This window comes from Neopsephotus bourkii, unplaced genomic scaffold (genome assembly GCF_033783945.1).
Source record: "Neopsephotus bourkii isolate Nb327-2 ecotype Australia unplaced genomic scaffold, CSIRO-AGI_Nbou_v1 NB_855, whole genome shotgun sequence".
NCBI classification, from domain to species: Eukaryota; Metazoa; Chordata; class Aves; order Psittaciformes; family Psittacidae; genus Neopsephotus; species Neopsephotus bourkii.
In genome coordinates this window covers 2,587,913-2,601,695 of record NW_026901351.1, presented here as the reverse complement: position 1 = coordinate 2,601,695, position 13,783 = coordinate 2,587,913, and the positions used below count along the sequence as shown (strand labels likewise).

The window sequence follows — 13,783 nt, the reverse complement described above, 5'->3', positions numbered from 1 at the left end:
GTACAGTTTACTTCTTAATCAGAGGTGGGAGAGGGATAGCTCCAATGTACTTACCTGCCATCTGTTTCCATCTCTCTTCAGACACCTTAACTGAAAACACAATTTATAAACAGACATGAGTGGTACAAGACATACTAAGTAAAAAACAGACACATACCAGAGAGATTTATGAACCCTGCTGCTTTTCTTGTGATGTTCTCTAGCTCTCATGTACTTTTATGATTTCCAGAACAATGTCAAATGTTTCTGGCAAATTTATTTCCCAATACAGTCACTATTTTTGCTATTTGTAACATTTAAAAATTATTGGATACCCTAAAAGAAAGGTTTCTGGAATTTTCATTTGTACTTCAAAATGTACCAATACAAACTTTTTGCCCTTTAAATGCCAAAAATTATAAAGATACAACATCTAGTCTAAATATCATGCAACTGAATTTCAATATGAATGATATATTTTCAAGCACAAATAACTCCTGCCTGAGGTGAACTGAAATGTACCTCTGAAAAATGCTTTGGATAAAAACCATCAAACTTCTGGTATTACCTTAAATACATACGGAAAACTACTAATTTGGCCTCACTTTACATTATTTCTTAAGTCCTTACTAGCAGAAGAAGGTGAAAATTAATTACAAATCAGGAAAAGTAAATGAAGAAGAAAAAATATTTATGAGGTAGCATTAGAGTAAGAAATTTAGCATACAGTTTGAACTGCAACAATAGTAACAATCATAACAGAGATTCTGTTGCAAAGCATCTTTAAGGGCAAGGGAGTGAATCACTGGTCTAAATGACTTGCCCAAACCCATCACTAATTCATTATTAGAGCTGTAGTTAGCAATAGAAGGTTTTCAGCAAGAATACTCCACAAAACTGATTACAACATAGTCTACTAAGCCTACTCTGCACATGGAACCAGTCTAGATTACTAACAACTAAAGCTCAAGGAAATGAGTGTACTGTCTACACAGCAGGTATTTGTGGAAGTAGATGTGCCCATGGCAGTTCTGACGAGAAAAGATATAAAAAAAAAAAAAAAAAAAGTTTGTTTAGCACTTGATGTACTAAGCAAAATTTGCTAGCAGGAATTTTTCTTTTTGTTAAGTCTAATTGCACTTAATGACCATTATATGTATACATAATAACCTAACAGAAGATGGTAATGTAATATAAGGATTTTTGCTTGGTTGGTTGGTTGGTTTATCTTGCCAGGAAATATAAGCTAAGAAGAGGAAATAACATGTACTGTAAACTTAAATAAAGAAAAAGAACTGAAACCCATTATTTAACACAGTTGAGAATGACATGTACTGAAAAGAAAAAATGGTCTGACCATCCTGGTGGTATCTGAATAGGTGATATCTGAAAGCCTGTAATTAGGATTTTACACTGAGACATCTATGGAAATATAGTCCTTAGTACCTGAAATAAAAGCTAACATTTCAGATAGCATCATTTGTACCAAATTCACAGCTTTTGGATGAGTTGCAATTTGAAGACACCTAATCTTCATCTAAAGAATTCAATTAAGTACCTATCAAACCATTTGGTAACTTGCTCTAAGCACCCAGCTGTTCAAAATACAGAATTTATTTCACCAAATTAGTCTAGCTTCTGCTTTTAGCTACTGGATTTTGACAGAGTTACCAAATTACTGAAGAGTTAAACCAAATAGTTGAAGTTACAAAGGCAACCTTAAATTTCTTCCACAAATTTTCTTTAAAAGTAATTTGGCAGGTTTTAACACTCTTTTGCATAGATGTATTTTAACATGTTAAGCCCTCTAAACACAAAATCACATTTATAAAAATGCTCAGTTTAGCATGCAAACGTCAAAGATTCTTACATTGGGAAAAGAAATACTTCTAACACTTACAGGACATTTGAAAAAACCCGTAGCTGATAAGCATGTAAGATTATTATTATTAGCAGCATCACACCTATACAATTAACAGAAGCAGCAGTAACTGCACACAGGAACTGTAGATAAAAGCAGCAGCAGAAGCCTGCTGCACGAAGACCTGAAGATTTTGAAGTGTTTATACAGCAGAGTAGGCAGCAAGATCACGTAACCATAGCAGTCTGATTAGCATTAATGTGACAAGAACCGTCCACTTGGTGTCTCAGCTGCATCATAATTTTGAACTAAAAAGATGAAACCACTTGATTTTTGTTTTCACAGTATTTCTTGTCCACAATCGAGTTAGTTTCTCCAATTTCACAAACATCAAAACAAAAATATATACTGTTTAGGATTCCATGTATTTATAGCTATTAAAAGTAAAACAGCATGGAGATGGAACCTTCAGCTCTTACATTAATGTGATTTCATTACTTACCTCCAGAAAGGTGTTGGGGTTTGTTTTTTATTAACGGGCTGCAGTGAGAGATTTTGTTGCTAAAGGATGTAAAAAGATGCTCAATGAAATCATCTGGTAACTCCGCCTCCAGAAAAGTCTTCATGAACAGCTTAAAACCCTCTAAATCAATCGTCTAGGGTGGGGGTAAAAAAAAAAAAAAAAAAAAAAAGAAGAAATATTTTTAAGTTTCATGTTCTCTGGTTTTTTAAATAGAATATAGCTTAACAGTACATATAAAACAGCAAACAGGCACCTACAGAGTTCATGGGGATGTTACCTGGCAAGTCTTAGCTTTTTCTGTAATTGGGCAGACAACAATCAGGGGATTTCTGGATGTCTAATTCAGGGAATTGAAGGCCATCCTCCTGTGTTTTCCTAGGTTTTGCTGGCATTCATCAAAGAGACACTAATCACACTGTCTTAAATAGGTTCTAATAATCAAATGAAAATGCTGAGACATGCAACATTACTTACAAGGAAAAAAAAAAAAAAAGTTGTCAATATAAAGCAACTATTATTTAATTTGGTTTTGTTTTTACCAGCAAGGTAAGAACTGATTAGTGCAACTCCATTGATATTTTCTCCTGGTGAGACAGCATCATCTGTTTTAAGTAATAAATCATAGAATCACAGACTATCCCAAGTTGGAAGGGACCCATAAGGAGTATCAAGTCCTACTCTCTCCTCCTTTCAGGACTACCTAAAACTAAACCATATGACTAACAGCATACTCCAGATGCACTTAGGGCAAATCCTTTAGGTTCAGCAAAGGGTTAGGGTTAGGGTTAGGGTTAGGGTTAGGAGCATTAGGAGGCGAAAGATTACCAAGAAATCAGCTTGAAACCATACTAGAAAAAGAAAACTTAAACTAAATTTCCAAAGTACCTCACTGACCTTGGAAATAGGTAATTTTTACAATGACTTTGAACACTCTGGAGCAGGGATTTCTCTCCTCCTACCTCTTTTTTTTTTTTTTTCTTCTTCTTTCTTAATATATTACTGAGATGTAGAAATTTTATGTTTACATGAAATAAGGAATTTCCCATTAAGCCTAAGACCTAACTGCTCTAGGGTAATGTTTTAAATGTGTATCACTGTCCTTTTCAGGGACCAACAACACAGGCTGCAAAATTTGACTCACCTTGTGCAAGTCATTATTGTTAGGAATGCAAACTTGGCAAGAGGGTATCTATGCTGCACTACTAACCCAGAACACCTCATTTGAGAAAGTTCAGTGAAACCAATAAAACTCTTACCTACTGAACACAAAAACAGCAGAGATTTTCAAAAAAACATGCCTCCACAAGGCTCAGGATAGGTGTAAAATTTGGACATAGGCTATCTCTGTCTCATCATAGAGCTTATGCCAGCCTCTTCTACCTTGGCAAATATTTCGCTCATGCTACAGACTTTGTTTTCTCGCAATAATAAAGTCACTGGCATTTAATTAACTGTTTATAAACTATGAAACTACAATGGCAAAAGAATTTGTATCAGCATCCAACTAAATCAATCACTAGTTCACACTACATAAATGTATTTGTTATATATAAAAGTAACAGATTAATCACTACAACAACCGAGTTTAACAATGTGAAATTGCTTCATTACATTTTCATTAATGAAACTTGCTTACCTATTTCACTAGATTACCTACAAAGAGGAATAACCCAATTAAAGGGGAAAACAGAAAACCAAATTGTCATTCCATTTACGTTATGGTTTACGGATGGACATGTAAAGTATCTCTGAATTACATAAAGGAGATTTTTATTTACGATGTCTGTGGATTTTATGTATATAATGCTAAAAATATTCCTTAACAGCTATCTTAGATTTTTTAACTGCTGCCTGAGTGACATTGGTTCAACAAGCTGCCACCAATAACTAAATCCCTAATGCCATATTTTTTCCATTTATGGGTTCAGAATTATGCCTAGATAGAGACTTGGATTAGTAAATAAGGTTAAAATTATGTGTTTGTTTATTCCTGAATATTCTCTTTCTCAAAGCTGTTCAAGCTTTTCAGTATCTTCTAAAGATGGTCAGATTATCATTTACCCCAGTGTCTCCAAAACAAAGAGTTCCAAACTTCCTCATGTTTTCTGTCCAGGAAAGACAACAGATTGAAGTAACACATGACTTGGAAGCCATGCCCATTTATTGTATCTGACACTCTGACTACCACTGATTAGGGTGCTCAGCAAAGGAAAAAAGAAAGTGGGTGGTTGTTCTACAGTCAGATTTCTTAAACTGAAAGAGCTTTATCCTCTGCTCTAACATGCTCTGTGACCCTAGGGAAGCAGCAACCTTCATGCAACTAGAGTTCAGATTTTGCACATCCAAAAGCTTTCAAAATATGCTGAAAGTTAGTTAGGAGCTGGTAAGTGACTTGAACAGACATGAGAAATGCTTATAGTAGCTCAAAATGCATATGGCAAAACCACACACTGCATCAAAAGAATGTGCAACAGAAGTCCTGCCTAAAGGAGATCTATGCATAGAGCTCGGTGATTAGGTTCTTGCCTATATGCAAAAAATCCACAAAATCTGTGATTCTAATACTCCACAGCTGAAAAACATTTTCAAAATGACCTAACATACTTGCTGTAGATTAGCTATTCCAATTGAGTTCTAAAGCAATGCAGTAATCTCTGAAAATTTGTTTTTGTAAATGTATATACAGTAAATAACATAACTGGATTAGACTACAGAACTACAGACTACAGGACATCTAAGAGTAGTTTTAGATCAGGCATCTAGCTTTCCAATGAAAAAGGGACAAGGTCTTAAAAAAAAGGCTCACTTTAAATTACTTTCAGTGTTTTGTCTATCATCTGTCATTGTAATATAAGTGTATAAAAATAGAATAATTTCTTAAAAGAAATCCTGTAAGGACCACGGTAGAAGACTTACAAGTGTGAGAGTATTACCACCAAGCAGAAGTTTTAGTATACAGTTTATTTAGAAGAGAACATTTAAAGATGCTGTCCTGGTTTCATCTGGGATAGAGGGGATAATTTTAGATAGAGGGAGAGAGTTACTTTTCTTCCTAGTAGCTGGTACAGTGCTCTGCTTTGGCTTTAGTATGAGAACAGTGTTGATAACACACTGATGTTTTACTTGTTGCTAAGTAATGCTTACCCTAAGAGTCAGGGACTTTTCAGTTTCCCATGCTCTGCCAGTGAGGAGGTGCACAAGAACCCAGAAGGGAGCACAGCCAAGACATCTGACCTAAACTAGCCGAAGGGATATTCTATACCACAGCACATCGTGTTCAGTATATAAACTGGGGGGAGTTGGCTGAGAGGGGCCAATCACTGCTTGGGTACAGGCTGAGCATTGGTTAGCATGTGCTGAGCAACTGTGCATCACTTTTCCTTCTTGGGGTTTATTGCCCTCTCTTTTGCTTTATTTCCTATTAAAATGATTCTATCATTATTATTATATTATTATATTTTACTTTTTTCAATTATTAAACTGTTCTTATCTCAAACCACATGTTTTACCTTTTTCAAATTCTCCTCCACATCCCACTCGGGGGTTGAGCAAGCACCTGCATAGTACTTAGCTGCTGGCAGGGGTTAAACCATGACAGATGCAAAACACTTGCTCAGCTTAATTTAAAATAACTTTCACAGAAGAGAGAACAACACACAATATCATGAGCATTTCTGTATTGTGTAATTATACAGTATCTTGTTTTTTCCTCATGGAACCATTCTAAAATATGAAAATGCTTCAGTATGTAACTATACTTCCTCTAATTACTAGCATTTTCCCCCAACCCCAGTTAGGAAACACACAATGTTTTAGGAACAAAAAAATAAAGAAAGCAGAGGACATTAATTTTCCATACTAACATGTACCAGTTTATGTAGCTCATTCTGATATGTAAACCACAATACTTTCTTTTAAAATCTCATTATTGTATCAGAACTTCTCAGATGACAGCTTCAATAAATTTTGGTATGGTTTGAAAGTATTTCTGTTAATGAATTTGCAAGCATTAATAAAAAGTTCAGATCAATCATATCAGAATAATATATAAGGCATAATGGTGGGGGTTGCTTTCTTAAGCATGAAGGCTAATTGCTTAATTTTCAACAGTTGCTTGGCTTCCAGAAGCCCCAGCTGAATTCAAATGAACCTGAGAAAGAAGGATTTAGCATTTCAGAAGGCATTTTCCATGATGTTTCCCAAGCGAGGGGATGAAAGAGTGAGAGGATGTACCAAACTGACTACAATTAACCCAGCACATGAATTAATTCATTCAATTTCCCAAAACACTATCAGAGCATAGGAAGATTATGATCACAACTTTAAGGATCTCAGGAAAATTTTTAACGTAACAGGGAGATATATAAGGACATAGCTGGAGCAGCCAATAGTTATTCAGAGGAACATGAAAGAACTTTCAAATCATTTGGCCTAAATCTTCGGGGAGGAAAGGAAGAGAATGACAATCTGTGCTGGTTTAGCTTTGATTCAAATAAAAAAGGTATGAAAAGCCTTCCCTGTAGGTTCACAGGAAGGTAGATGGCTTTATACTAATCACATGTCACTGGATTCCTCTCTTTATATGTTAAACCACTGATTCACCAAGTTTACTGGAGCTCCTTTCCTTAAGCATTATGATAATAAACTTGACAAAATAAGACTTTATAGATCTTTATAATCTTATATATTATTAGGCAACAAAACCTCATTCAGTAATGAAAACTTCTGATATAAGGCCAGAGAAGTGCACATTCTAGAACACAATCAAGTTTCAGCTAATGTAAACTATAATATCTGCATTAAAATAATTTTATTACTGTTTTTAGAAGCAGTTAGGTGTACGTCCATCTTGGAGAAGGGACAGAAATCGGAAGCCAGGCTGCACAGTTTTAAATTTTTAAGTATTTTCAGAGAATAAAATCTATCAACCACTGAACATTTTCTAGCTTTTCTGAAAGCAAACCTGAAACTGGACTCACTATGACTCAAGGCACAGGAAAATTTGCATCTTTTTTTACATGATAAATTGTCGGGAAAAATTCTAACATTTAATTAACAATTCACAAAATTCTCAAAATAAATCCCAGCACTAAACTGCTGGGAACAAGAAGAATTTAATCCATAAGCACTATTATTCTCCAATCATCCCCAAACTGATCCATACTGTTAACTGAAAAAGAAAACCAAGTGTATAGTAAGTTCTAAATTATTGACTGAGTACAGAAAGACAGTTCTGGATTTGCCCCACTGCGTCCAACTAAGCAACACAACAGATTTACAGAGAAAGACATCCTAAGGTGTCTTCTCCAGAAGCTATCAGGAGAGCTGGTTACGCTGGATCTGGAGAAGGCTGAGGTTCTTAATGACTTCTTTGCCTCAGTCTTAACTGGCAAAGGCGCTGACCACACCACCCAAGTCTTGGAAGGCAGACACAGGGACTGTGAGAATGATGAACCTAGGCCCACTGTAGGAGAGGATCTGGCTCCAGACCACCTTAAGAACCTGAACATGCACAAGTCCAAGGGAGCTGATGAAATCCATCCATGGGTTCTGAAAGAGCTGCCAAATGAAGCTGCTAAGCCTCTGTCCATCATATTTGAGAAATCACGGCAGTCAGGTGAAGCGCCCGACGACTGCAAAAAGGGAAATATAACCCCCATTTTCAAGAAAGGCAAAATGGATGACTCAGGAAATTACAGACCAGTCAGTCTCACCTCTGTGCCGGACAAAATCTTGAAGCAGATTCTCCTGGAAGGCATGCTAAGGCACATGAAAAACAACAAGGTGCTTGGTGACAGCCAGCATGGCTTCACTAAGGGGAAATCCTGCCTGACCAATCTGGTGGCCTTCTATGATGGTGCTACAGAACTAATAGACAGGGGTAGAGCAGTTGATGTCATCTACCTGGACTTGTGCAAAGCGTTAGACACTGCCCCATAAGACATCCTTGTCTCTAAATTGGAGAGACATCAATTTGATAGGTGGACCACTCAGTGGATAAAGAACTGGATGGATGGCTGCACGCAAAGAGCTGTGGTCAATGGCTCAATGTCCAATTGTAGATCAGTAACGAGTGGTGTCCCTCAGGGATCAGTGTTGGGGTCAGTCTTGTTCAACATCTTTGTTGGTGACATGGACACTGGGATTGAGTGCGCCCTCAGCACGCTTGCCAATGACACCAAGCTGTGTGGTTCGGTTGATATGCTGGAGGGAAGGAATGCCATCCAGAGGGACCCTGACACGCTTGTGAGATGGAATGATGCCAACCTCATGAAGTTTAACCATGCCAAGTGCAAGGTCCTACACATGGGTCAGAGCAATCCCAGGCACAGCTACAGGCTGTACAGAGAAGAGATTCAGAGCAGCCCTGCAGAGAAGGACTTGGGGGCGTTGGTTGATGAGAAAACAAACATGAGCTGGCTTCAGTGTGCCCTCACAGCCCAGAAACCCAACCGTATCCTGGGCTGCATCAAAAGGAGCATTACCAGCAGGTTGAAGGAGGTGATCCTGCCCCTCTACTCTGCTCTTGTGAGACCTCACCTGGAGTGTTGTGTGCAGTTCTGGTGTCCTCAACATAAAAAGGACATGGAACTGTTGGAACAAGTCCAGAGGAGGGTCACGAGAATGATCAGGGGACTGGAGCACCTCCCGTATGAAGACAGACTGAGAAAGTTGGGTCTGTTGAGCCTGGAGAAGAGAAGGCTGCGTGGAGACCTCATAGCAGCCTTCCAGTATCTGAAGGGGGCATATAGGGATACTGGGGATGGACTATTTATCAGGGAATGTAGTGATAGGACAAGAGGTAATGGGTTCAAACTTGAACACGGGAAGTTTAGACTGGATATAAGGAAGAAGTTCTTTACTGTGAGAGTGGTGAGGCACTGGAATGGGCTGCCCAGGGAAGTTTTGAATGCTCCATTCCTGGTGGTGTTCAAGGCCAGGCTGGACAGAGCCTTGGGTGATATGGTTTAGTGTGGGGTGTCCCTGCCCATGGCAGGGAGGTTGGAACTAGATGATCTTAAGGTTCTCTCCAACCCTAACTATTTTGATTCTATGATTATTAACTGTGCCCATTAATACACAGTGACAATGCAAGACTTTTACTTTACAACACTGAAGTATTCTACTTCATAGCTGTAAAACCAAGCAAGATTATATTTTAATGAGCACAGTATGGGTCAATTCAGAAAAGAATGAAAATGCCAAAAACTGGATGTCAGTATTATACTGATGCCCTTATTGATACCTGGATCTTGAAAGACTCTCTGAAGTGCTACTAATCCATAAAGCACTTATACTTGATAAACACTTTAGGTATTTTACTTCAGCTTCCTAAGACGTCCACAGACATGTTTCCAAGAAAAAATGCTACAATCTTCACTGGAAATGATTCATCATTTTCCTCACATCTAATAGAATTAATAGCATGTAAATCTGTGTTATCAGGTCTCACTATACACAGTCACAAGAAAAGTTTTGGTTTTGTGTTTTTTTTTTTAAAAAGGACTGTGCACCAAGTGCAATGGAGACCATGGAAACCATATCTCCTCCTGAAAGCACAGAAAAAATGACGTATCTTCCCACCCTTTGGTGAAAAAAAAAATATACTTCCCCAGTGAGTTACTTTGGCTGAATTCCCTTGCTTGCCTGGGGACATTCAAACGTATATCACTTTTCCTACACAGTATCCAAATATCAGAAAAGAGCGGAAGATTTACTAACAGGAAAAAGAGGTTTCTGTTTGTCTATCTTGATAAAATGATTAAATATTTACTTACAAAATGTTACTGAACAAACTACTGAAATAGTCTTTTGAACAAGGAGGTGATATAAGCAGGTTTAAAAGATCGGGCTAGTTAGGGAGAGGTATCAAAACAGATACCAAAATGTTCCAGCTGTTAAGGTAGTATTTCTGGACACATGGAAGAATTTAATGTGCTCAGGTGAATTTTATAGAAAATGGCAGAGACAATTTTATTTCTTTTTTTAAAATTGCTACACCAGAGTTGGGTGCTAACTTCACTCAGAGTGGAAGTAAACCATTCTGGATCCAAGCCTATGCTAAAAGACACAGAACACATTTATGTATTGCATGCATATAAATATTTATGCAAAATACTACTACATACAGTATTACTTACTACACAAAGCTGCAAAAAGCAACTCTAAATTGTTCCAAGATGCCATTCAGGGCTTTTGGGACTAAAACATTAGAATCAAATTTTAGCAGCACTTAACAGTTGGTTGTTTTTAATATTAATGCCTTAAACAGATTACATATGAGAAGTTCCATCAGTGAAAATAAGTTGCTATTAATTTCTTATGTTTCAGAATAGCAGAAGCAGTTTTTGTGACAGTGAAAAAAGACAGACTAATCTGTCTTATTTCCTGATACTATGAGACCATTCCTGTTACAGAGTCTGACTAAGCAAATACAGATAGACTGGCCAACATCTTCAGTTTCAGCTGAATTTGTCTTGTTAAAGAACCACACCCAACCAATGTGTTGTGAATATTTTTCTGAAGCTTATGGCATCCTCCACTTTACAAGGAAGCTGCAAATGCAAACAACTAGGATTTGCTCTGCCAACTCCTATTACTTTGAAGAAAATTCCATCCCTCAAATAGCTTTTTAATAACAAGGATAAAACAAAAATAATTAGGCCAAGAATTATCCTTATAATGCTATTCTTGGAATAAGACAATAAACCACTGGGTTTAGCAGTGGCAGTCATTTTTCTCTTTCTTGGTAGCTGGTGCAGTGCTGTGTTTTGACTTTCGGGCTGGGAACAGAGCTGATAAAAATGATGTTTTGGTTTGGCCAAGGACTTTGTCAGCCTCATGCTCTGCCAGGGAGGAGGGGAAGCCAGGAGGAAGCAGAGACAGGACACCTGACCCAAACTGACCAAAGAGGTACTCCATACCACAGCACGTCATGCCCAGGAGGTAACGGGGAGTTACCCGGAAGGGGTTAGAAGGGACTGCAGGGTTGGAGGAGGTATTGGTCGGTGCTTGGTCGGGCTTGGGGGAGCAAGTTATCGGTTGCCTGGTGATGGGGTGTTGTATTCTCTTCCCTTGTTATTTCCTTTATCATTACTATTATTGGTGGTAGCAGTAGTGATTTGTGTTATACCTTAGTTACTAAACTGTTCTTATCTCAACCCATGGGAGTTGCATTTCTTTTTGATTCTCCTCTCCGTTCCCCCAGGAGTAGGAGGAGGGCAAGAAGGGGGGGAGTGGGTAACAAGCTGTCTGTCTGGGTTTAAACCACGACAAAATGTTACTCAAGGAACTCAGTTACAATGTTTTACAGACAATGTAAAATATAAGAATATAAAACTAAAGCAACACTAGCCGCATGGATACACAAAATTGAAGCTGCAAAAGGTAATACCATATAGCACTTATTTTGTTTAAACTAGAAATCTGGACAGAGAGGGATAATACCATTTATGAACAAACTGGAGTATGCGAGGAGGCAACATATGAGCCAAGCAGGCAGAAGGGGAAATACCAGTGACTATCAATCCTTCCAATCTTGTTAGCACTTCTGCCTCCACTGCATCTCTGCTCCTTTAATTCTTTTCCCCCATTCTGGCAGCAGTCAAGAGGACTTCTTTATTTCTGTTCTCTCTACAGAAGCATGCAAGAGCCAGTCCTTTAATATTCACTTTTTATAGAGCATGTAAGGATGAAAGACCTAAAGAAGAGGAACACAGCTGAAGAGTTTGCACAGGTCTTGCCAAATGTTTGTTAGAACCAGTTTTTAGTCTGGGGTTACAGCAAAGTCTTTGTCAAAGCAAATTCTCTGTCAAAGGGAAAGCATAATAAAATACAATGAGATTCTTCTAAAATTAATAACTTTTCTTGATAGACCACTGATTTCTTATGTGAAGGAGATGTGTTAATTCTGGAGTACCAGCCATTCCTTCATGCACTTGCTCACTGCACAGAGAAATGTAGTCAAACTTGAGCAGGTGCAGATTTACACAAATATTATGAAACAATAACTGGCCAAGCAAATGGGATCAGAATGAAGCTTTGTTCAATGGAAAAAATGTTCAATGTGAAGTGAAAATTTTCTCCATAATCTGTTTTGCTTTGTGGAGGCAGCTGTTCCCCAAAACTATTCTCCTGCCATAAATATTACTGCAAGTTGACTTCATGTCAATATTACTTTATGTCATGCAAAGTTGGTGCAAATGTTTCCCTGCTGATCAGAAACTTTCTCATGCTTCAAGATCCTTTTTCAGATGGATATTTAGGGCCTAAAGCAAAACCCTTCTGGATGACTGGCTTTGCCTACGTAAGTTTCTTTTGAACAGCAGATTCCCAGAATATGCGAGACTCCAAGAGAAATAAATGGAGGGCAGTCTATGCTTAATATGCTTAAAAAGATCTCTAATTAATATGACAAGAGTTCTGTTTTTTCTCAAGCACTCACTGGTAAGTACATTAGACTAATTTAGCGCTAGTTCACAGAGGGTGAGTCTCTAAATCTCAGGAAATACAAGAATTCAAGGACTGGTTTCCAAGTAGCAGCTATGACTATACCTGGTAAAATAACAGACAATTTCAGGTGCCTTCTAATTTTGTACCAGATATACACAGACCAATCCTCAACAGAAGATACAAGACTTGCTCGTGTCTCTGATCCAATTACGGCTGTAACATGCTATGGAAGTGCCTTAAAATACCTGATTTTGACTAGACAGCAGGCTTCTAACACCTCATAGGCTGGAAAGAAAGGCTGAACTACATCTGCACTGCCAGGTCAGTACGTCGTAAAATCTGCCTTAGAACAACTACCTAACCGAAAGCACGGAATCACTTCTATAAATTCTAGTGTCTTTGCAGAGAACGATATCTGTCCTTCCACAGTCTAGAGCAGATGTACCATGTTCTGCTCATCCTCCACTACATACAGAATAGGACTGAATAGGACTGATCTTGGTTGACTGGTTGTATACAACAGTGTTGCTTTCTAGTTTCTGAAAATCAGTGATGTCACAAAATTTCTCACAGTAAGTTTTACAGTGAAAATCTGCACTGGTGGGAGCTGACGAATCATGAGCATGCAACCCACAGGAATCATAAGCAAGTACACACAGGAAACCATAACCCAACAGTCTGACACACTGTCAGCAATCTTCACTGGCCTCTTAATTCTTACAAGATATGAAACATTCATACAGCTACTGCATTCCCTAAATCAATTCAACTTTCTCCCCTATTGCAGTAAGCCAAAGTTAATATTCCTTAAATCATGTATTTCAGGCTGTGGTGTCCCTAACTACAAATTACCCTTACTCTAGGTAAGACAAGCCAGCTGTGGAAATTCATCCCTTTTTTCTCCATCTCACAGATCAAAAGCAGCGAATGGGGAAGGGGTAAGAAGCAAGTAACTAGCGGAAAAAAAA

The 13,783-nt window shown here is 38.0% G+C and overlaps 1 protein-coding gene across 15 annotated transcripts in view; it reads right to left on the bottom strand.

The window, feature by feature from the left end:
- Positions 1-13,783, bottom strand: part of DGKB (diacylglycerol kinase beta) — a 476,877-nt gene that overhangs the window by 268,789 nt on the left and 194,305 nt on the right. For 11 of the 15 annotated variants that reach the window (XM_061356469.1, XM_061356463.1, XM_061356472.1 and 8 more), the window contains 2 exons: positions 2,343-2,496; positions 55-90 (listed from right to left, as the gene is read on the bottom strand). In XM_061356469.1, the coding sequence (XP_061212453.1) occupies positions 55-90; positions 2,343-2,496 (190 nt within the window). The remainder of the gene's footprint in view (positions 1-54; positions 91-2,342; positions 2,497-13,783) is intronic. The other 4 variants (XM_061356474.1, XM_061356476.1, XM_061356475.1 and 1 more) reach the window with 1 other exon arrangement.